Raw genomic sequence first — 24,889 nt, 5'->3', positions numbered from 1 at the left:
TTTTGAGGTGCTTGGCACCAGACTTGACTTCTTCTCGTTGATAGAGAAGCCTAATTCGTGGAGGAGGTCGATAGTCCTCTGAATGTTTGACCTGCAAATCCCTGGGGTTTCCCCCGTTATGAGCCAGTCGTCCAGATAAGGGTACACTGGGATTGCCTCCCTGCGTAGGTGTGCAGCTGCCACCGCCAGTACCTTGGTGAATACCCTTGGTGCTGAAGCTATCCCAAAGGGCAGTACCTTGAATTGGTAGTGGCGATTGTCCACCTTAAAGCGCAAGTATCTTCTGTGCGCTGGGAGCATGGAAATATGAAAATAAGCATCTTTCATATCCAAGGTTGCCATGTAATCCCCCTTTTTTAGGAGGGGGATTACCTCTTGTAGCGTGGTCATACGGAATTTTTGGGGCTTGACATACTTGTTGGCAGGCCGTAAGTCCAATACTGGGCGCATTGTCAAATCTTTCTTTGGCACAAGGAAGTAAGTTGAATAGATACCCTTGTTTACCTGGTGTCCTGGGACGAGTTCTATCGCGTCCTTTTCTAGCAGAATGGCGATCTCCTCGAGAAGGATCTTCTGATGTTCTAAGGAGTGTATTCTTTGTCGTGGAGGGTGGTTCCGGGGACGCTGCAGTAATTCTATACAATATCCTGTGGACACTGTTGACAGCACCCATCTGTCCGAGGTGATCCCTTCCCAAGCCTGGGTGAAGTTGGAAATGCGTCCCCCTACTGGGGTTGCATGAGAAGGGACCCTGAACTGAGCGTCACTGCTTTGGTGAAGGCGTGCCACCTCCCTTGTTGGGGCTGCCTCTGCCTCTTCCACAACCTCTCTTGTTACCCCTGCCGTAACTTTGGGTAGACTGCTGGTTGTTGTTCCATTGTGTACCCTGTCCTTGGGCATAGTTGCCTCTTTGTGAATTTTGGCCGCGTGGGCGACGAAAATTACTGTTCCCCCTCTGGTTAGGGGGTTTGTTGGTAAGCTGGCCAAGGGATTTGAGAGTCTCGTATTCGTCCTTGGCATTCTTAAGTGCGTCTTCGACCGCTTTCCCAAACAATAGATCGGGTTCCACCGGCTTGTCTATTAATGAAGCCTGGGTTTCTGTTTTGAACCCCGACTGCCGTAACCACGCATGTCTCTTGATAACAGTACCTTCTGCTATCAATCTTCCTGCGTTGTCCGCGGCGTCGAAAGTTGCTTTTAATATGCAACCAGACACAGCTCTCCCTTCTGCCGAGATCCGAGCCAACTGGCCCTTTAGCGGTTCAGGAGCAGAGGCTATGAGCGCCGCGACCTCTTCCCATTGATGGCAGTTGTAACTTGCCAACAGGGTGGTGGAGTTTGCAATCCTTGCTTGGTAGGCGGACGTTGAGGCTACCTTCCTGCCAAACCCGTACAGTTTTTTGCTCTCTTTGTCGGGAGGAGCTTCTGACGACGATAAGGGTGTCCCAGCCCTCTTCCGAGTGTTGGTAACCACTAGGGAGTCTGGTTTAAGATGTCCTCTTATATAAAGAGGGTCAGACTGGGCTACCCGAAAAAGTTTTTCGACTCTGGGGTTGACGGCTCTGGTGAGGTTAGGATTCACCAGGGATGGATCTATTCTACGTTGGATGGATTTAAGGATAGGGATGGTCTGAGCGACCGGCCTCCTCTCTCCCACCAACTCTTCTGCGAAGTCCCTTTCCTCCTGTACACCGTGGGTGTCGATGTGAAAATGTTCTGCTGCGCGAGCGAGAACTTCATTAAGGAGCGGCTGGTTATCAACTGGCGAGTCGGTAACTGGGGCTTCGCTCTCTACCGGGGAATCTACTCTGTAAATTTCCTGCTCATCTTCTACCTCCTCCAGGTCCTCATCATCCGCATAGTATTCAGTCCCGGTTTGTTCCTCCATAATTTCAAACTCCTGGTCCCCTTCAGGGAAAGGCTGTCCTAGGTATCTGGGGTGTGGAGTAGAGTATGGAGTAGAGTAAGGCTGCACCTCGAAGGGTTCAGGTCTTTCGAACCGGGCCTTTTTACTTAGGGGGATAGGATCAGAGGAGCCTGAGGGTGTGGCCCCTTGAGGGTCATACGAAAGGAAATGTTCTGGGTTTGTGTCATAAAAATCAGCTAAGGAAGACATCCTTGACATGACCCTGTCTATGTCTTCACTGGACTATTCTTTGGAACAGGGTATGACTTTAGTAGGCAACTTAGGGGACTTATCAAGGGTACCCTTGCTGGATGTTGATGTCCCAGTAGATTTGTGTTTGTCTGTCTGCTTAGGGTGGAAGGATGGTCTTACGGGAGTGGAAGGCTGTGCTTTCCGCTGTTTCCCCCCCTCCCCGTGCGTGGAAAAATGTTTTCCCTGCCCCTTGGAGGCCCCAGAGACTTTCGACGCCTGGCGTCGAGGGTCGGGAGAGGTATCTGTGTGTTTCGAACGTGGGGCCTCGCTGGTGTTAACTGCGGCCTCGGTCTCCTGGAGCGCGGCCTGGGGGTGGAAGTCGTCTTCGTCTTCCGACGATCGAACTTCCGTTAATCTAGGGAGCGAGGCACTCTTGGCAAGAGTGGATGATTGCCTTGCGTCATGAGGCGATCTCGATCGAGAGCGCCCAGAGGACACCGAGTCGGACCGTTCTATCTGTGCCTCTTGCCGAGAAGTCGACGTTGTCGAGGTTCGGTTGGACTTAGTGTGCTTAGTGTGTGTAGGGTGTGTAGCGCTTGCGTCGCCGGGGGTCTTCCCCATAGCCGCCCTGCCAGACAACCTTCCGAGGTCGGGGACCTGCGCTCGGCAGTCTTTCGACGCCGTAATGCCCTCGCCATCCGAAAGTACGGCGTCGCTGCCATCGCTGAAGGCGCCCTCCGCTGCCATGGCCGCCTGCCTGGCCTGGTGGGCCCAACGCTTTGTCGAACGGTCCTTAAGTGTCTTAGGCTTAAACCTACTACACGCTCTGCAGTTCGCTTCGGGGTGGTCCCTCGGCAAGCAGAGATTGCACGTGGCGTGCCTGTCGACCCAAGGGTATTTGCGGTTGCACTTGGGGCAGAATTGGAAAGGGGTACCCTCCATACGCACCTTGAGGCAGCGGGCTGGTAAGTGTAGGAAATATATAAGGTGTACCTATATACCAAGAGTGAAGAGTATGTACCACCCCCTACTCTCCCTACTTGCAGGGTGGAGGCCAGCGGCCTACTAGGCCCGGGCCGAGGCCAGCGGCCTTCCGAGGCCCAGATCCGTCGTGCAGCAGCCGACGGTCGATGTCTTCTCCAGCCGTCGTCGAGTGTCGAGGGTCGACGTTGGGGTGGGGAAGCATGTCAATAATTAGCAAAAATATGGCTAAGGCCAGGGGACTCCGCAAGATGCTTCCGACCAGTATGGCGGAAAAAAACAATCTGAGGATCCTAGACGCGTGAGGGATCTTGGGTACAGTGGACGTCACACTAGGGATAGTATTACTGGCACGCCTGTGTCGACGCCCATTTTCGAGTTTCGAAAAACAAACTGTAATACTCCGCAGCTTCCACTAGATGTCGGCCTATGCACAGCATGTGATCTAAGCAGATTCCACAAGCCTCAGAAATATATATATATATGTATATATGTAAACACATGGAGGATAGAAAAAACCTGCACTCCATGCAGGAGGTCAGTGAATCCCAACAAATGAAAAAAAACTCGAATCCAGATAAGTGGAAAAATCGAGTTTAATGAATGGTAAAAAATACAAAATAAATGGCAAAACCACACAGCAAGCGATACAGGACGCCTAGGCAGTGTCCTTAACGACGCGTTTCGCGCTTCCCTGAGCGCTTGATCACGTTCAATATATATATTGTATATATATATAAAAGAAGGACAAAAGGTGATCAAAAGATAAGAAAAATAATTTAAAAAAGGGAAGTACAAAGAAAAGTTCTTAATAGATAAAATATATACATGCATAATGTTTGGTTACTAATTGCATGTATTTAATGTTATAGATGTATAGAATTTGGCATATGCAGTTTTAAATCAAAATATCAAGTTCATTGGTACTTGTCCCCAAGATCACACATACAAACTGTAGCTGGGATTACTTTGTTTCTGCAGTGACTCTTTGGTTAGGTCTCCACATAAACAAAGAGGGTGGAGTGGGTATGTAGGAAGAAAGGAGGACTGAATTTTAGCTAGGGCTCTGAATTTTAACCAAGGCTCCAAATTTCAACAAGGATGAAAATGTATCCCATTTGCCTAAAAGAGTGTGAGGCTCTGGGTTGAGTATACTATGTGTCAGTATTGTGAATGCACAACACACATATCAGCTAAAAGAGGGGTTTCAATTTGGTACTGCGTAACAGCTGGTATAATCATTTTGCACTACACCAAAGTAAGATGAACTGAGTTGCACTGGGCATAAAGACTAATGATTACTAATCACTAACCCCTAACCATTGACATATCGCCATACTAATATTCAGTGCAGCTCAGGCCATGGTTTGTTGGTGCAATTTGGTAAGATGAATGGAGGCTGTGCAAGGTTAACTGGAAGTGCAAGAAATAAACATGGATAATTAGATTAGTTCCTGCGGTAAATGAAATGGGGCTCAAAGTAGGCCGTTTGTTAATTTGCAGAACAGGACTGCAGTGCAGGAGAAATGTAACACTTTTCTTCCTTTGCTGTTTCTGATAGTGCCGTATGGACACGTGTCACCAGAAATTCCTAGAGGGTTGACTGATTGACAAAGGGAGGCAGTATTTTATTATATTCATGCAAGCAGACATACATACAGTGGAGGTTACAGTCAGAGGTTTTAAAAATGAGCTGTCTGAGTAGGCTCTCCCTCTCTCTCTCTCTGGCTGGCTGATGCACTGCCTATCTTTCTCTCTGATTTCAAGCACTCACCATCCTTGGGGAAGTGTGCTGCACTTGCAGTCAGACAGGCTAGCGCAGAAGAGTGGGCCGAGATCCTGCTTTGACGAGAGGGAAGAAAACCAGATAAGGAGTTTTGCAGGCTCAGCACACAGAACCAAATGCATTCTTGGGTGAGTTCCACTTAATTTGAGGAGTGTGTAGTTTGCCGAATTCTTTCATAAATATAACAAATGTGGGTGTTATGCAAGGGCTCTGGGTGAGTGTATTTTTAAACAGTTACAGTAAGGAAATCTATGGTCACAGTTAGAAACACAGTGTTTTTCTTGTGTTACTCATTCTATGTAAAAATCTGTAAATATAACTGAAGTCAGTGAGCTGCACAGAGTAATTGCCATCTTCAAGGTCTGTAGATGACCACGTTTTGAACTGCAACAGTAGGAGTGTGATTGAAGCACATTGTGGGGAAGAGCTAATTTATCGCAGGGAAAGCAACTGCAGATGAATTGTATTGGTGAATATTCCATTTCATTTTGGAATCATAACATGTTATGTGAGAACGCTTTGCATTGCATGTCATGTTTTGATTTTGCATAGTTCTAATCTTCTATAAAGAACTAAAGAGAAAGATAAATTAGCCTCAGAGTGCTTAGTATGTGTTCAGATTTCTTGGGTTGGCATACAGATTGATGCAGAACAGGTTGTAAACTCATTTTACAGCAGGCGGTAGTTCACTTTATCACATGTGGTAAAAAACAAAACAAAATTGCATACTGTGAATTCGGTCCTTCTCAGGGGTTGTTTATGTGAATGTCAGTATTCAGATTACCGGGTAAGTGTGTTCTGAAATACCACCAAAAGGGCATATCGTGGTACTATAAATATAATACCACAGGAATATGAAATTATGAGCTGGCGAGCACCAGGTCCGGTTTTGACTTACTGTTATTTTCCCGATAAAAGAACATATCAGACAGTCTTGTGCATTTAGGGCTCACCACTATACCACGAAATGCCCCAACAAGCTCACCACAAAATACCACCAACACGTGTTACATGCAACAGGCTTACACATACAATATTCAACCCTTTAAGCAACTATTATCAGAGAACCTAAGGAATACTAGTTATTCATCATCCATGGAACCATTGAGTTCAAATCATCGACCATGTTACAAATTACACCTTTCAGTTTTTCCATAAGTCATTCTCCCTAACACTTGAAAAACATTAATAATAACTAGCCATATGACGTAAATAACTAGCCACATGAAATAAATATTTTTTCTATGTCAGTACTAATTTTCCTTTAACACGAGGCATCTAATAAATTCATTTCAACAGTCATGGCAGCATTGATTTTTTGATCTTCTGTTAGAAGCATAATAGTCAGCTAATTAGTCAGACAATATGAAGATGGGGCTCAGCAGCGCAAATGTATCACATACTGCAGACACACATTGATTCAGCACGGCATCACATGAAACACTAAGTGTCACGCAAACAGCATTGAATTGCAGCAGAAGGGATCTAACCCTGTTAATACTTGTTCATCTTTGGGATTGCAGCAGATGGGATTTAACCCTGGTGAATACTTGTCCATTTTGTGATTTAACCCAGATATATATTTTTTGCAACAGGTTTAATTGACCAGGACCTGGAGTGCGCGCCTCGCCCTCCTTCATTTTTTCACTTAATGCTATGGGAGTCCCGGGCTCCAGAAGCAGCGGCACCGGGGTTACTGTGCCCCACTTTATAGAATCATAAAGATGGTTCTCTCCCCTCCCCCAAACTTGGGAAGGACTTGTGCTTTTGGAGGGGTGTCGGTCCCTGGTCACCTGAACTGAAAAAACTTTTTCACTACAGCTACCAGAATCCTTTGAATCTAATCAATAACACCTGTTAAAGAAACACAGCCTCCCTGATGATTACTTGAGATAAGAAAGCGCTTGGAGGAGAACAACTACAGACAACAGAACTGCAACTGAATTGCAGCAGAAGGGATCTAACCCTGTTAATACTTGTTCATCTTTAGGATTTGCAGCAGATGGGATTTAACCCTGGTGAATACTTGTCCATTTTGGGATTTAACCCAGATATATATTTTTTGCAACAGGTTTAATTGACCAGGACCTGGAGTGCGCGCCTCACCCTCCTTCCTTTTTTTCACTTAATGCTATGGGAGTCCCGGGCTCCAGAGGCAGCGACACAGGGGTTACTGTGCCCCACTTTAGGGAATCATAAAGATAGTTCTCTCCTCTCCCCCAAACTTGGGAAGGACTTGTGCTTTTGCAGTGGTGTCGGTCCCTGGTCACCTGAACTGAAAAAACTTTTTCACTACAACTACCAGAATCCTTTGAGTCTAATCAGTAACACCTGTTAAAGAAACACAGCCTCCCTGATGATTATTTGAGATAAGAAAGCGCTTGGAGGAGAACAACTACAGACAGCAGAACTGCAGCTGATGGGATCTAACCCTGTTAATACTGAGCAACTGAATTGAAGCAGAAGGGATCTAACCCTGTTAATACTTGTTCATCTTTGGGATTTGCAGCAGATGGGATTTAACCCTGGTGAATACTTGTCCATTTTGGGATTTAACCAAGATATATATTTTTTGCAACAGGTTTAATTGACCAGGACCTGGAGTGCGTGGCTCCCCTTCATCATTTTTTGGCTCAAATAACATATCTGACAGACAAATCAGCCAGATGCAGTGAAGGGCAAACCAGATGCAGTTTGCGGGCACTTACACATGCCCTCAAGGTGGGCGTAGCAATTGCAACATAAGATTTAGAACAGTTAGCATTAACAAATGCTAGGTTCTTTCTGTTCAACTGACACACAACTAGCAGTTGGCCTCATGTAAAATCTCTTCCACACTAGGTCTCTGCATGACTACAAGAATTACAATGGTTTAGCCAAACTATGGCTCTAAATTAAAGTGCATTAGAGGTAAGTCTATTTAAGTGATTTTTATTTAGTAGCACCAACAAAACCTTTTATACATCAAGTTTTGAACAGCAGGAAATTCTGCTACTTCTGTGATCATATTTAATTTCTAGATGCATTATAACTAAAGACATTACAGCACAACTGCGCCTGTCAATCACATTGCCCACAAGTGAGTTATGGAAGAAACAGAGGGACACTGAATTGGAACACAATTAAGGACAAGTATTTCTCTGCATAATTCAGTAGCAATAAAACCAGCCCAATATGGGGCCTTAACTAATCTTCAATACGACTATCTGCAATTGCATACAGGTGTATGCAAATAGAATATACACCAGGGCAACATTTGGAACCCCCCTGTTAGGAACAAGAATGATTAAGACACATGTCCATTTAATAATCGACCAATGTCAAATATTTAATATAAATAGGTTAATGCCTGACCTTTATAAATCAGGTATCATAAGCGGTTACAGCTGAGACGTTTTTATGGAAGAGCAAAAGGGGCACTTGCCCAGGGCCCCCACCTTGCAGGGGGCCACACAAGGCTGCCTGATCTAAAGAAGTAAGATTCCTTTGTTTACTAGACTTAAATAGCACACGTCAGGATATTTTATGGCATGGTGCTGATGCTCTAAACCTATTGCCTGTCTGTTTTGACAAGTACATTCTGCCTGGAACAATTAATCATGTAATGCTTTCTGTGTTCACGGTGGTATATATAGTTTGTGTGTTCGTTCCTTGCGGCATAACTCCTGTTGCATTCTTTCCTTCCTGCATGAATTATATTGATCATGTGCAATAGCCAAATTTGTAATGCATATTGGTAAACTGAGTGCCACAACGGTTCAAAAGTTAGCCCAGTGTGTTAGGCACTCATTCTAGAGAAATGTGTTCCTATACAACATTAGAATAGAACATTCCTGTAAGGATGGCCAAGCCTTTCCTATGTCTGAGGTTTATAAACCTGCCTGCGTATATGTACTTGGTCTTGCAGCACAACAGGTGCTATTATCAGCAATGTACCTGCACGAGATAGGGGATGCTATAAAAACAAACATGTCATCCTTATGGTGAAGGTCTAAAAATTGGTTTGTTCAGGTGGGGTGTTGTAAAACCTAGGCAATCACCTCCAACGATTAGCATAAACTGTTAGTCCAAGGGATGAATATGTATCCAAATTTGGAACCAAAGCATTCATGCTTGTATCTTGGCTTTGCCAGCAGACAACACAGTGATCCTGGTCAAATCATCTAATATCTCGTGCACTACTGTACTGTCTTCTGTGAAGTGTGTCTGCTCGCAAGCTGGCGGCATCCTTTGGCCCATCACTTGGTCTTTCTTCTTACGTAGGCCATTTCAGTGGAAGGGGTGGTAGACAGAAGGGAGCGGACCACATAGTGCAGGACTCGGGCAAGCATATTTTAAAGTCTGCTCATTTGACACAAAAAACGCTTTGAATTTTTGTAAAAGTCAAAGGTTTTTCTGCATGTTTATAAATGACAATTTCACAAGCCAGCGTTTTGGAACTATTTAAAGTTTTAAAATACAAAAGACCATCCCAGATTAAATCTGTTAATTCACACTGATTGGTATGCTCGTACATAAATACGTCTCTTGATGATGGAGAGAATTAAGCTAGAATCATTCTCTGTTACCCTTCTCTAATATTTTGTTTTTAAAAATTGTCATGTTTGGTAATGTGATTGCTGTACTTTCCAAGTCAGTTTTATAAAATGAGTTTATTTTTATTTATATTTTTAATTAATTTTATTGGTTTCAATACAAACCTTTAAAATATTACACAAAAACAAAACAAAACATCCCTCACATCCCATAATCAAACCTTACCAATGTGTGTAATGTTGTGCATCTAATTTAATATTGTAAGGCCTAGCTTCTCGAAATGGCCAGTCCCTAGACCTTTCAAAATTGTCAGCCCTTCAGAGAGATTTCCTTCTCTGGGTATAATCTTCAAAACAGCCCCACTCATGGTTTCACTGGCTATAGTGTTGCTTCCACTATAATAGTGAGTACTGATATATTGCACACCACAGGCACTTTATTCTTTTGATCTCTAATGGCAACATTATTTGAAAACCATGTCCCACTTATAATCTCAGTCTCTCTGGATACAGACACATTCATGGTAGCTTCTAACCTGCATTCACTATCCATACTATGGTATGTGTAGCTTTCTCCTTCCAACCAATTGCTCTCTTCTATCCATGCTTGAGCACGTTTGCGTTCTGTGAGGCAGCAAATGTGAGTTCTCTGTCTATTCTGGGTTACATGTACCTTTTACATACAGTCTTGCATTAATACTACAGGCTGCTTACCTTCCTGGATTCTATTGATAAAAAGTCTCCTGAATCTATGCTAGAACAGAAGTAACCTCTTCATAGACTGATAATGTTGGCCTTCAAATAGTACTTGTTTATCATTCTGATTTGAGGAAGAATGAAGAGGGTAAGGGGTCTTAAAGGGAGTAAACATCCTTATTTGTAATGCTGTGAGGCAGCATATCAACCTATGGGTTGTGATTTCGGCAGGGGCAGATATTCTTGATCACTTAATTCCTTTGGTTTGGTGGAGAGGGGCCCCAAAGATGTCCGTGCCCAGGGCCCCAAAAGTGCTTAAGATGGCCCTGGGTTACAGTACAAGTCAAATGGCGTGTTAATCGAAAAATATTAAGAATTCTGGTTTAGAGTGTGTCACAATGGTCACCATTTACTGTCTTAACCATGAAAGTCAATAAATGAAAGGCAGAACAGTCAGTTATAACAGGCATTAAAGCATTTCCTAAACAAATATGATGCATGCAAAAAACGTCAAGTTTGGTAGTCACAAATACATTTGGAAAAGAAATATTTTTCTTTTATAGATGTTTTTTTTCTATATTATTAATATGTTTGATTCATTGTTGTTTTTGGTTTGTTTTTATATCATGTGTTATTTTTTCTTTCTCTCCCCTCCAACTAACTTCCATGTAAAAAACAGTGTTTTAACTTATGACCAATGTATATTTTCATGTTTGTTTTTGTGATTTTTGGTTCCATTTATTAATGTTTTGGTTCATCTGTTTTTGTTTACGTCATCAAAATATTTCATGTTCTCGTTAGATCTGTATATCACAGGAAAACACAAGGCAATGAAGAAGCTCAATGAGCAAAACATGTGTAGGCCCGTTACAAACAAGTTTTGAATAAGTCGGATCGATAATTTGACAATCTGTTCAATGGTATACACATCATGAACATGAATAAATTAGTTTTTCACATATTCGTCGTCTCTAGAATTTTAGGAGAATGCTAGCACATTGGGGAACAAAGTATTTGCGATCATTATAATCCTTGACAATAAGGGTATACATGTCAATTGTGTATACCGATGTTGCAGTAGATCATAACACATTTTCTAAGCATAGCACAGATAATATGAAAGAATATAAAATATAACATAATTTCTTCAGGTAAGCGCGAGAACCACTTCTACCAGGTATACCCATAATTTCTTTAAAGCCTGAAACAAGGATCACATTTTCATACAGACTACCAAGTACCCACCATAAACCAAACTAACTTACATGGGAAAACCTGGGGAAATGGAAAAAAAAGATAAAGGAGGAACTAAAAGACCAAATCTATTGGTCTTCAGCAGATATCTACCTCTTACAAGAGAATGTCTGGTTTCGTTGGTGAAAGGGTAATTTAAAATAATAAATGAAGCAGGCAGACACAGATACTCATTACAGACTAGGAGATCGATGTTAGTATAACGATTAACAAAGTTTAACATATTGCCCACATTCTCAACTTGGCCAGTCTCAGATGAGGTTGGTCCAACATCAGAAGGCAAAAAGGTCTTTGCTGGTCCAGTGGGGAATATCGCCAAATCGTTTCCTTTTATTGGAATGCAGCCCATCAACGTCACCCATCAGCTGAACCAAACAAAGATCTTTTACAAGGGAGAAAGAGAAGTGTGCCGTGCACAGAATTAACATTTTGTCATTGCCATGATTTCGGAATGGCTGCAGCTCAGCCATGCAGATGGTTAGGGAAAAGCGTAAGTCAAGCCTGCAAGCAATATCTCCAAGGAATTTACCTACTGATAAAGCAACCAATATGTCATCTATTTGTGGTTATTCAGTAATGATTAAAGACAGCAAAATGCATTTCTCAGCCACTGTGATAAAGGAAGCCAGCTTATGCAGTCAAACCTTTGGTCATTTCTTTTATATATTTATGGAAGGGGCACATATTCTCAATGTTACTGTTTTCTATTTGATTGTCAGCAAGCATGAATACATTAACAATTAAACAGATTTCATTGTTAGTAACATCGCCATCATAAGGGAAAAATTAGCAATAACATTTCTTAAGATAAAAAAGAAAAGGACAATACCTTGACAAGCACTTTCTGATCCTGAAGATTTGAAGCCGTCAGTATGCTCAGGCTGCAGGTTCAATCCTTGCTTCTGGCTTGGCGGGCGGTCCAATTTTTCCATCCGCTCCAGTTGAAGTGTTTTACTATCTTTTTTTAATTCAATGGAGCAATGTTGTTGTGTTGAGGGCCCACTCCCTGTGCGGGAAGTGTCGAGTCTACCAAGCAGTTCCTCCATGTGCTCAGATCTTTGAACTGATCTTTGAACTGTATCAATGCATTTTTGAATCTTGGGGTGATTGTGTTGTGTGGAGGGCCATTCTTTGGGTGTGGAAGCTCTCATGGTTTCAGCTAAGTCATCTTGCCCTTGATTCAAGACCAATTTCAAGGCCTTAATATGCGAGACATGTTCCTCCAGCCCAGAGATTGTGCGCTTAGCCGAGAGTCCCACATTAGTGCTCATATGAGTCAAGCATTTCATCTCCCCCCCAATATCCTCTGTAATGAGAATGTTTTCCACTTGTTTCTTTAAGTCAGAGAGCCTGCATTCTGAGGGGGGTTCTTTTACGGTTCTTGGAATGTCACAGCCATCTTGAAAATGTATCTGGTCTGACTGGAAAACTGCTTCCACGTGTTGTTCAACAGCAGGTAATTTGTGTTGAGCTGTGGATACAACACTTGATGATGCTAAGCCTTCTAATAATCCTTCTATTTGCTCAGATTGCAGAACTGTTGTAAACTTTCTTTGCATATCTGAATGCCTTTCATGCTTTGAAATCCCACTTGTAGTTCTGCCAGGGGCACATGATACAGTAAATTGTTCCACTTGCTCAGGATGAAGGAATGTTGTAGTTGAATTTGTTACAGCACAATGCTGCTGTGATACAGAATTCCCAACTGTTGATTTGAAAGCATGCACTCCCAAAGACAACTGTTCCACGTGACTTGGATGAAGGGCCACACTTTCCAGGTGTTCTGGAAGGAGAACTAGTTTGTTGATTTTCTCTGGTCGCAGAATTGTTGCAACCTTTTTCTCCAGAGTAGAGAGCTTTTGATGTGTTGATGACATTCTCCCTAAAGCTCTGTTGCTAATAATTTTTTCTTTAGTCTTTCTCTTAAAGTCATTCCATCGCTTCTTGAGCATCTCTATATTTCTTGTGCAGCGTCCCACACCATTAATCCGCTCCAGTATGGCTTCCCAAATAACACATTTCTCAGAGATGGGGGTTTTGGTCGATTGTGACCCAAAAAGTCTATCATAATGCCAGACAACCTCATCAATTAGGATTTCTAGTTCCTCCAAATTAAATTTCAGGTTTCTGAGCCTTGCCCTCCTTATTGCTGGACAATCAGACCGTTTTCCTGCATCAGGACATAGCATACCAAACTCAGCTCTCTTAACAACTGCTCTGTTTCATATACAAACCACAATTCTGTAATTCTGCAAGTATAAAATCTTCAACAATATTATCAGTGATACGTCCAACAAATCCTTGTAACTGAAGATATGTTCTACTGGCTATGCAATCTTTAGAAAAGTCACCAAACATACAATATTGCAAAACATAACCCAGTTAAGAAGCAGGATTAAGTGGGAAGTCCTAATCTTTGGCAAAATAGAGCAATATGAAAACAATCTATTGAGTCAAGATTATTTTTGAAAGCTGTACCTGCTCCAGTGAGAATTATGAATGACTTCTAAAATGTCTCTGACAAAATACAGATAATTATGGTAAAAAGGCCAAATGAGTTAATGCTGAAATTTGTCCAACTTACTGCAACATTAGGAATAGCAACAACAAAGAACACAGGTGGTTATTCTGAAAGGAATGTAGGATCTTGGGGTAGGTAGGCTTCGTATAAAAGTTGGCATGGACAAGTTTGAATGAGTCTAATTTTTTTAAATATGTATATACATATTCAAAGCTGATTTCTCATGAATCTATTGGATCTGGCATACGCTTCAGAGATTTCATAAACATTCACTAACTGAGAAACACTGGATTTGCACGGGCACTTGAGGTTTGCCTTTGGGTTACCTCTATTCCTATTGTGTAGCTTCTCAGGCCAGGTATTCTTCATCCTATGGGGCACATTTTTGTTTGATTATTGAGAGCAGAATTATTAGAACCTATATCAGTAGCTAGACTGAGGACATACACAAGTTGACAAACGATTAGAGACACAGGTTGCAGATCTGGCAAACATTCTTTCTTCAGTTATCACCAAATTGAATGGCAGTCTTCTATGATTACTAAGAAACCCCCCTGGCAATCATATCAAGGTGGTGTGTTTAGTAGGGAAATGTACCTGGCAATTCCACTACTGGTCTGGGATCATACCATATACTACATACTGCAGACATGTGAATATAATATGAGGAATATTTTAGATTTTCCAAAACTGGTTACATAAAGTAGCAAGGCCAGCATTGCTTTTGTGGATGGAAAAAAATGATTGATACAATGGCAGGGATGCGAAGGGTTAACCATAACTTGTCCATGATCAGGTTTTTGTGTACTCCTGTACTAAGGACTTTTAAATGTGTGCCTGGAGGTCCTTAGGGAATAAACATGATTTGCCGATCGGTAAACACAATTAAGACATCTATGTACCTCTTCATAGCACAACAGAAAAAAAAAATCAAACAAAAGAATAGAAATGGGGGGATACACTGTTTAGGGACTCGGGGGTCCACATTAAAAATGTTCTGTACGAGACCAGTGGATAAGTAGAGCAAACATTATACAATATAATTTCAATTTGTGTTTAGCTAGTTTTTTGGAGGTGTATTTCTAGCGATTCCTGTGGTGTCCTGGTGCAAAGTGATGTTTAGTCAGTATTTAAAAATGGCAATTCCAGCTTTTAGGAGATCACTACTTTGAAAAAAAACCTGTGATGCAGGAACCCAGGATTACTGTTGATAAAAATAAAATACACTTCATCAAATTCACTTAACTGTTGGAATTAGCATGTACCTTTTCCAACAATGGTACAAAGTATTGTTAAAATACCAGTGAGGGAGAAAGGTGGAATTTTTTTATTTTTTTTTATTTTGATACAGCTGAACAAGTCAACTTTTCAAAGTTATCACACAAGTGTACATTTCCAAATTCATTCAACATTATAAATAACAATAATAAAAAACAATGAGGAACATGAAAAATGAAGCAGAAAATGATCGAATAATGGAACAATTAAAAACTTAAAATCTTATACATTTCAATTCATTTCTCAAAAAACACAAAAACAAAAAGCACAGAAAAGGAAAAAAAGAAGAAGAAAAATAACTTTAAATATTTACAAATAATGTTCACAATTCAAAATTATTTTTGTAAATAAATTTCATCAGGCAAAATGGCTTCCAGGAAGTGCACCAGAGCCTTTATGACCGAAAATCTTGTGCTACTAAGTAAAATACACCATATCTGGTTTTCATCCAGTTCCTCATACAAGTTCAACAAATTAGTAAAAAATGTATCCCGCATGTCCTTCAAATTAGGACAGGATATTATCAAATGTTGTAAGGTTTCCTTCACAATATGGGATTCACAAAACCGACAAAAGTTTAAGTCAGCAGAAATGATTTTACGCCTCACCTATACTTCCCTAGTAGTCCATAAATGTAGTCTCAAGCGCAGAAATGTATTCCGTACATTAGCGGAAGGACATTTCATTAAATAACCTGCCACTTGACCCAACCGCTTATTTCCAAAATGATTATTGTTGAAATCTTTGTATTTTATACAAAAATGATAATTTTGTATCCAATCCCAAAGGTAATACTTCGTTTTGGCACGGGCTGGATTTTCAATTAGGAGCTGTAATGCAATATCAGCTTCTACCAAGATATTCAATACTAGATTTCGCCATTTTAAAGGAAAAGCGAGAGTGGAAGAGGACAAGTGGCGGGCAACCGTACTCAATATGTTATTATTTTCCACGCCAAGCAAGCACTTACGAAAGAAGGAACACATTCTCCACTTGACTCTACTGGATAATGAATTCAAACCTAATTCGAATCGTAATATAGGCATGGGTGAACAGTTCGGTAAATGTAAGACCCTTTTCCAAAAACCCGCCTCCAATTTGTTCCACATTTTGTCATTTGAATACAGCTTTGATTCAACACCATAAAGAAGAATAGGGATGTCTTTTTGCTCATAGAACATTAAGAGATGCTTTAAAGTAAATTTCCCGTACTTATACACAAGTATTTTAGCCTGTGAGGTCAGAGACAGAAGTTTCGACTGTAAGGTAATCAAATATTTGTTACTACCAACACTATTTTGTATAAAAAGCCCCAAATATTTGTATTCCAAAACTCATTCCATGGGTTCCTGTTGCATCCGCCAAGTTCCATTTATATTTTTGGATTTTCCTTGTGGTCTACAAACCAAAATCTGGGATTTGTTCAAATTTACTATAAGCTGATTCCTCTCAACATAATCAGAAAGGGTGGATAACAAATTCTGGAGTCCCTTGGGAGTTTGAGATATTAAAACTAGGTCATCAGCGTACAGCAGCCAAGGTATACGCTGACCTCCCAATTCAGGAGCATCTGACACAATTCCGAGAAAAGATGGGCCCATATCAAAGATAGATAAGTTAAACAGTATTGAAGCTAAAATGCAACCCTGCTTAAATCCCAAACAAGTGGGAAAAGAGGTAAACAAGAGACCTTCTAAAGATAGCCTAACTCGCATGGAGGTATCCGTATGTAGCTGAATCACTAGAGCCAAGAGGAATGATGGACAACCAAGCAATTTTAACTTATGGAATAAGAGGTCACGGTTTATAGAATCAAATGCTGATCGGAAATCAATAAATGCAAAGTATAGAGATTGTTTCCGACAAGCATATTGTGACTTAAGCATATTAATAGTAATGATGTTGGGAAGAGTGCCCAGACCACTGACGAATTCTGATTGTAAGGGATCTCTCTTAAAGTAGTATTTAGTCCAAGTATTCAACGACAGAAGATCTTCCCAGGCACATCAAGCAAGGAAATGGGCCTGTAGCTAGCCGGATTTGCCCGATCACCCTTTTTATAGATAGGGATAACAATGGATTGTTTCCAAGACATCGAGATTTTCTGCGAAACATTAATGTTCTCAAAAATAAGGTATAATATATCTGCCCAGATGTCCGGGAATTGCTTCATTTGTGTATTCGACAAGACATCCGGGCCAGGTGCTCTGGAGTTACTTGCTTGTTTGATGAAATACAAGATGTCGTCTTTGTCAAAAGATAAATGGAAAGAAAGTTGTGAGACAGGCATAGATAGACTTGAATGTGCCGGGGGTGGAGCAAATAGTTTAGAATAATATTGGACCCACCTCTCCTCGGTCACATCATTAGTTTTGACAGCAAATTGGTGGCCTGCTGTAGCTTGATTAATGATGATCCATGACTGAGCAGAGTTTTTAGATGCCAATAGTTTCAACATATTGCTTCCATCAGTTTGATAAAGTTTGGCCTTCATGCCTCTTACCCAATTTCTATATCTGGTTTTGATAAGGGTTAGGGCAGCTGATTGTATATCTACAGGGAGCTTGAGGTCTTCCCTCTTTTCAGCCCGAGCCAGGGATTTCCTAATTCTGATTTCATGGTCAAAGATGTGCAGGTGCAGTGTTTGTTTTAGTTTATGTCCGATTGAGGCTGGTTAAAAAAGCTGCATGAGATCATAATACACTACATCTGGGTTATGTTTGCGAAAGGTGGAATAAGAAGAGGCTTATGGGATGGGATGTGAGGCAGTAAGCAAGGAAGGGTGAGATAGGATGAAGGAAGGAGAGAAAATATAGGCAGGTTGAACATGAGACGAGAAAGGAAATGAGCTGAAGGAAGCAGGGAAGACATGCTGAATAACAAAAGAAAGGAAGGGTAATGAGGGCATAAGAGAAAGAGGAAGCAGATGAAAAAGGAGGATTTAAAATGAGAGGAAGATAAGATTAGAGGGGGAAGCAATTAAGGAGCTAAAATGAGATTGAGGAAGAAAGATGGGGGAACATGAGAAAAGGAAGACAAGAGATGAAAAAAGCAACACGTGGGAGAAAGGAACGGCACAAGAGGAGAAGACATGAAGAAGATCAAATATGAGTAAGAATGGAAGGCGACAACAGACCAAGGAAATTAAGTAAATATGAATGGAGAAAGGGTGAACTGGGAGAAGAAAGGAAAAAGATAGAAGTGAAAGGAAGGCTTTTAGAGGAATGAGAAAGGGAGAGAACGATGGAAAGGAGCACAGGGAAGATGAGCCAAGAGCATAAAAGGAGAGGAGGACAGAAACAAATGAGATGATCGAAAGAAGAAGAGATGTGAAGGAGGGGGATGAGAGGAAGACAGAATGATATGTGTAGGGTGAGAGGGAAAATTAATGGATGGATATGTTTTGAGCCCTATGTTACTCACTTTGGAAACAGGGATATGGGCTACAATTAGTGCATCCCCGTGAACAAATGCATGGGCCATTGGGCATATTACCATTGACATGTCCCACTTTCTGAAAAACGAATGACAAAACATGGTTTGCATTAAAGCAGTGAGAAGCCAATGGGGTTATGTAAAGGGATTTGCTCTATGCCTCTATCAATGACCTGACCGTTAGTAATGATATATATATATATATATTAGCACATGGAAGTCACTTGGGGGTCATTAAGAGTTTGCTGGTATCCAGTCTGTAATTCCAGTGGGATACAGGCACACATACCTACTGTTACAGGTACCATATTCCAGGCGCCGGCAACACCGGTACAGCCCCATTCCATGGAGTCCTTTGGGACTCCATGGAGAGGATTGTCAGTATTACCGACACTGGTGATAAATACTGGTGCCTGTAATACTGGCTGTTTTTTGGCAGTGGGGGCCTGATTTACCTCCAGCTCGGGGCTGGAGGTATGTCAGTCACCCCCACCGGCAAACTTGAAATCTGCATGTCTGGAAAAGTGCCAGTATACGGAAATACTGGCACGTTTTTTTCGAACCTGCAGGGTCATAATGACCCCCATTATTGACCTTCTCTCAGCCAAATAACATATTCGGAATGCAGTCAATAACTACTGGTATTATCTGCATTCCAGATTCCAATTACACTAAAAACGATTTTAACACAATAAAGTGAAAGCAAAAACATGGAACAATGCTTTCACTTTAACATTACATCTAAATCCTGCTGATGCAAAAACGGTTCCAGCTCAAGCAGATTTACAATTTAAATGCTTATCTAATGAAAACAATCTAGTTCGGAACAGGTTTTGTGTACTTTCCTCTTCACCATCACAACACCAGAAACGGTGTTGCTACTAGCACAGTGTGTGAGCCAATAGCCTCATCGACCTTGGGAGGGGTTAAATATCACTTGGCCTAATGATCCTTTCCCTACTTATTGCCCCTAACTTCACTTAACAGTGGGTAATTATCCTGCGATAATGACCCCTCCCTCGATCTATAAGACTACATTGTCCTATTTGGCCAAAGCGCTGTCCACTGGTCCTCGCATGGTATCACATGCAGCATTTCTCCATGGCTATAGGAGAATTAAAAGCAGTGCTAATAAATGCATTCACGTTATTTTATATCACAATACGTATCAAAACAAAACCACATATTAAGCACCATCCAAGCAACCGAACATAGTTAAAATGGTTTGGTGTGGCCTCCTCTTCCTTTCGTCCTAACTCGTCAACCCTTATATATAGCCCTTTGAAACAGCTCCCGTTAACTGTTAAATAAACAAACAGATGCATACATTCAAACAAAGAAGAATTAAAAAAATATTTTTACTTGAGACTGGGGATTATGCAGGGTAAAACAACTGGATCTTTTCATTTTCTTTACTTACCCTTTTCACTTCAGAAGATAACTATTTATGAGAATAAAATGTGTTCAAAGACTCTTGACTTCAAGTGTGACTACATGATGTTTTATGTTGCATGCAGTTGAGCCTATCATACCAGAATGTAGTTACAAAAGGCATGAGACAAAGAACTACATGGAAATCTTCTAAGAATAAGTAGTCCAATCTGTTGCAGTGTGGTGGGGAGGAGGGGTCAGAGCTCCAGATAATATTTGGAAGTGGGAGTATTTTACTCCCTATTTTTTGAAGTTGGGAGTAAAATGATTTTTACAGAGTAAAAATGTAAGTCAATTCTTAATGAGAGTATTTTATAATCGAGTACAAATGTTCTAACTGAAAAACAGATTTTATTTTGTAACATTTATTTCTTTGCACTTAGTTATTTATGCACATTAAAAGATGCATGTTTACTACTTCCAATCAGACAGTTAAAATAGTAGTTTCTTCCTGTGGTACTACGTGCACTACTGGTCCAAACATATCCATGGAGCTGTGAGGGTGAAAGCAGCGGCGCAAGATCCTACGTGTCTTTTTCCAATTTTTGTTGGGAGTATTATTACTCCCTGTTTTTATTTTTTGGGAGTATTTGCCAAGTTTTAGCGAGTAAAAAGTGGCCGATACATCCCATATCTGTAGGGCTGGGTGGTGTTATCTGTTAAAGTAATTAAATGATGACACAAGGGTGGTTTCAAATGGTGCTCAGGCTAGCCAAGCCAGCCCCAAACAGCTCATCTTTCTCACAAGTAATGACTCCGTGTGAGCACGCGACATCTGCGCTGTGACAAAACATCTGTAAAATATAGAAGTTAAAAAAGATTAGAATTTAGGGGGGTTGCTAGATTTCGCCGATGGGCCTCTCTGCTTAATCCCCGAACTAGATGATTATGAAACATCAAAATTAGCCAATACGACCGTATGCAAAGCCACAGTTATGTTTTAACCAAAAGTAATCTTGAAACTTATGTCTCTAATTCATTGAGAAAACCAAAAAGCGGTTGCAATGTTTGAGACAGTTTTAGGAAAAGGTTGTTGAATTTATGATCTCACTCTTTGACACCCCTGCCATATTTGCTCTCCGATTTGGTTGTTATGCCTTTTTAACTTTTGTTTTGCTTTTTCCACAGCACTTGCCAAAATAACAACTGTACTTGGTTATTGCTGATTAGGCCTTATGGCAGTCAGTTTAGGGGGGCCATGTCCACCATTTTATCTTTTTGCAGAACACTACTGTTCCCTATTGCATTTATTGCACTTACTCTGTCCCTCCCCCACCCCCGATGTTCCACTATCTCTTTCTCTCTTCACAGCTTACCTCCACCCTCAAAGCGTACTCACCACTACTCCCCCTACTCATTCCTACTACCACCACCACTCTCTCCTCTGCATGACAATACCACTCTACTGTCTCCATGGCAATACTACTCTACCCTCTCCATGGCACTAATACTCTTTCCCTCTGCAATGTACTACGACTCCTCCCACACCTACTTACTCAATCACTCCCTCTTTCACTCACCTTTTGACTGGCTCCCACCTCCTCCAATCAAACACCTGTTCATTCACTTCCGATACCTCATCTTGTACAAAGCCTGAATAATTCTCCTCCATAATCCCCTGCACTTTCCTAACTCCGCCTGGTCTCTTGGTTTGCCTCGCCCTTCTCTGAACTCGCTAAAACAACCCACAAATTCCTGTTTCCTAGATGCCTTTTCATCCTTTTCCCACTATTGGCTATCATTTTCCATCCCATGAAGTGGTACAATCAGCAAAAGACATAAATGTGGGTCTAACTCCTGCCCCTTTCCCTGGGGCTCTGCATTGGCAGCCCACAGTGGTAAGCAATACCGTTCAAGCCCCAGTTCCTATGTGGGCTTACAGGCCTTTCAGTAGGTCAGTTTGTCTGGGGAGCAGTTCTGCGGCTGTCACAGGTGGGCATAACGTCTTTGAAGTGTTTTGCGTATGTGCTGGCATCTGCTGAAGTGTGTGGCAGTGTGTTGCATAGCAGATTCCCTACAGGATATTTTTGGTTTCAGTTCCTAGGTACCCAGCAACTTGGTGGAGGTTTGTTCGGCTCGTCTCTTCAGTTTCTATCTCTGCGTACACTGGGACATATAGCTTCCTGGAACAGATTGAGCGAAAAACTGTCCAGCATCATTCGAGAAAGGTATGGGGTGATTGACTGTGGCACTGTGCACAAGCATATTGGCACTACAAAAAGGGACAGGGATTGGGGCCCTCCCAACTGCCACATTTCCCCTCCGCGGATTGACTGACTCTGGCTTCCAGCCTGATAGGCCTACCGCCCTTGTCTGAAAGGGGTCCCCCAACGCCCTCTTGACAGGGTCAGTTTCATGACACTGTCACAATGGGCATGCCTCGTCACAGGCCGTGTCCAGGGCCCTAGAAGGGCACCCGAGTCCTACGATCTGTTTTGGCTGGGTTTAGGGACCAGATACTCCAATCCGCACCCATATCCATATCCTAGGTGACGCAATGGATGTATCTGAGCTGATTATGTAGGATTGGACAACCACTCAGAGTTTGAATGATACATTTCTCCTTACAGGTGTACTGGAGTAGCCCCAGCCCAGTCCTCTTTGTATCTGGGGAGGTTTTGCAACCATTCACAAGCCAACCACTGGAACCTGAGTCTAAAGCACCAAGAATGCCCAGAATGTTAGTACAACCACCGTGATCAAAGCCAATTTCCTTAACGCAAAGCTCTTCCTCTCTCAACCAAGGGAGGCCTCTGTGCAGGTGCCTTCTTTTCATGAATCAGTGTGCAGAACTGGTTTACGGTGCAAGATGTTTGCCACCCTCTGGCATCTCATAGGACCCACTTGAAAGGCTGCATATCATGAGTGAAGTGCTCCTCCTTTGTCTGGGTGCAGAGTGCCCCTTATTGCTACTCCCTAACTGACTGCATCGTTGTCAGACGTCTTGGCTCATCACCTGCTCTTCGCCACCAGGCGTCTGTTCGCTTGGGTTGAGCCCTTTGTCCCCCTGTGCTGCCTGCAGGCCCTTGATGGGTCATCTCGAGACTGCTCAACCCCAGTTGCATTCTCCTGTCCTACTTCAACATCATGTGATTCTGAGTAGAGGTTGTCCTTTATTGTGATCCTGAGGTCCAGCAGCAGGCACCATCCTTGACTTTGAGTCGTCAACTAAAGATGGGAACCGCTGCCATCCAGACCAAATGCCAAAAGCAGAACTCACCTCTGCACCTCCTGGGCCTTCTTTACTGCAACCTTCAGTTTGAGTAGTCTCTCCCCAGGTTTTCAGACTTACCGTTATTGGTCTTGCCCTTGCGGCACCTGGGGCTTGCTTGTAAACCTCTTCTACTTGGGGCATTTTGTGCTTGCTTGTAAACCACTATCGCTCCCTTCCGACAATCTCAGTAAGGCATAATGTCCTTAACTACAGCAACCCTGTGCCTCATCTTTAATGATGGAACCGGACATAGAAATATTTTTTGCTGTCCCACTAACTCAAGATAGGTGTAAGTCCTTTCTTCATTATGGGCATGCTCAAGTACCAATTTACCTGTTTTCCTAAATAAACACTCTTCATTATACATGGTATAGCATCTCTTGCACATTTTAAAATATCTCACTAATGTAGTTATTCATGTGCACGAGCATAGTTGCCAGGGAAAAGCCGGCACAATTGTGTTCATAATCCTAGCTGAAGCCCAACATATTTGTCTGCGTTGTAATCCCCTACCACTTTCTATTCACTGCTTTGTTGTTTCTTTTTTGTGTTGTTGGCCTATTTTCTTGAGTGTGCGGGATTCAATCTCTCTGCTACTTCCAATCCATCGTTGGGGGATTTTAGCACCCATGCCTTTGGCATACTCTGCCTCTGACAAAGAAGGGCATTAGTTTGTAGGTGTAAGAGTTTTGCACTACAACAAGAGCGCAGTTTTTGGGAATGGTTTCACCAGACATTACAATAATTCCAAAGAGCACCCGGCTGGAAAGTTTGAATGCATATTGTGTAGTGTGTGGAGCATTTTGTAAGCATATTAAAGCATCATTACAATGGTACCTTAAGGGGGAACGATTTTCTGAGATGATATCATTCATATTAAGTTTATTTGGAAGCAAATTATCCATAAACCATACACAAAATAGAACTGCATAGTAATAAAAAATCCAATTCAACATTTCTTTTTAAAAGTCCACGGTATAAACTTACAAACATTACATATATATATACATATATGGGATACATTACTCACAGTAATGTATTTCTGATGCTTGTATCTGCTTAGATTCACATGCTGTGCATAGGCCGACATCTAGTGGAAGCTGCAGAGTATTACAGTTTGTTTTTCGAAACTCGAAAATGGGCGTCGACACAGGGCGTGCCAGTAATACTATCCCTAGTGTGACGTCCACTGTACCCATGATCCCTCACGCGTCTAGGACCCTCAGATTGTATTTTTTCTGGCATGAGGTAGCATGAGGAGCAGCGTGAGTCCAGATAGTCCAAGCAGATAGAAGATAGAAAGGTAAGACTACAAGCATCCATGCGCCTTCTCTCAGAGGGGAGGAAGGGAGGGTCGCATGTGAATCTAAGCAGATACAAGCATCAGAAATACGATTACGGTGAGTAATGTATACCTTCTGAGGCTTGTGGAATCTGCTTAGATCACATGCTGTGCATAGATTAGCGAGCAGTGTTAGAAGGAGGTGGGATTTGAGAAGGGTCATGAGCAAATAAATGTCTTAGAATTGCTTGTCCCACTTGAGTATCTGTCTTGGAATGGGTGTCAATGCAGTAGTGCTGAGTAAAAGTGTGAATAGAGCTCCAAGTAGCTGCTCTGCAAATGGTGTCAAGGGGAACATTTGCAATGAAAGCCAGAGTG

The 24,889-nt window shown here is 41.9% G+C and overlaps 1 protein-coding gene across 2 annotated transcripts in view; it reads right to left on the bottom strand.

The window, feature by feature from the left end:
* LOC138527531 (uncharacterized) overlaps positions 1 to 24,889 on the bottom strand; it is a 1,006,733-nt gene that overhangs the window by 53,874 nt on the left and 927,970 nt on the right. The window contains exon 8 of one of the 2 annotated variants that reach the window (XM_069638780.1): positions 12,180 to 13,520. The exons of the other annotated variant lie outside the window; for it this stretch is intronic. Within the exon in view, the coding sequence (XP_069494881.1) occupies positions 12,180 to 13,520 (1,341 nt within the window). The remainder of the gene's footprint in view (positions 1 to 12,179; positions 13,521 to 24,889) is intronic. 2 annotated transcript variants of the gene reach the window in all.

The sequence above is a fragment of the Ambystoma mexicanum genome, chromosome 1q (assembly GCF_040938575.1).
Source record: "Ambystoma mexicanum isolate Mex_15411 chromosome 1q, UKY_AmexF1_1, whole genome shotgun sequence".
NCBI lineage: Eukaryota > Metazoa > Chordata > Amphibia > Caudata > Ambystomatidae > Ambystoma > Ambystoma mexicanum.
This window is presented reverse-complemented; position numbering and strand designations above follow the sequence as displayed.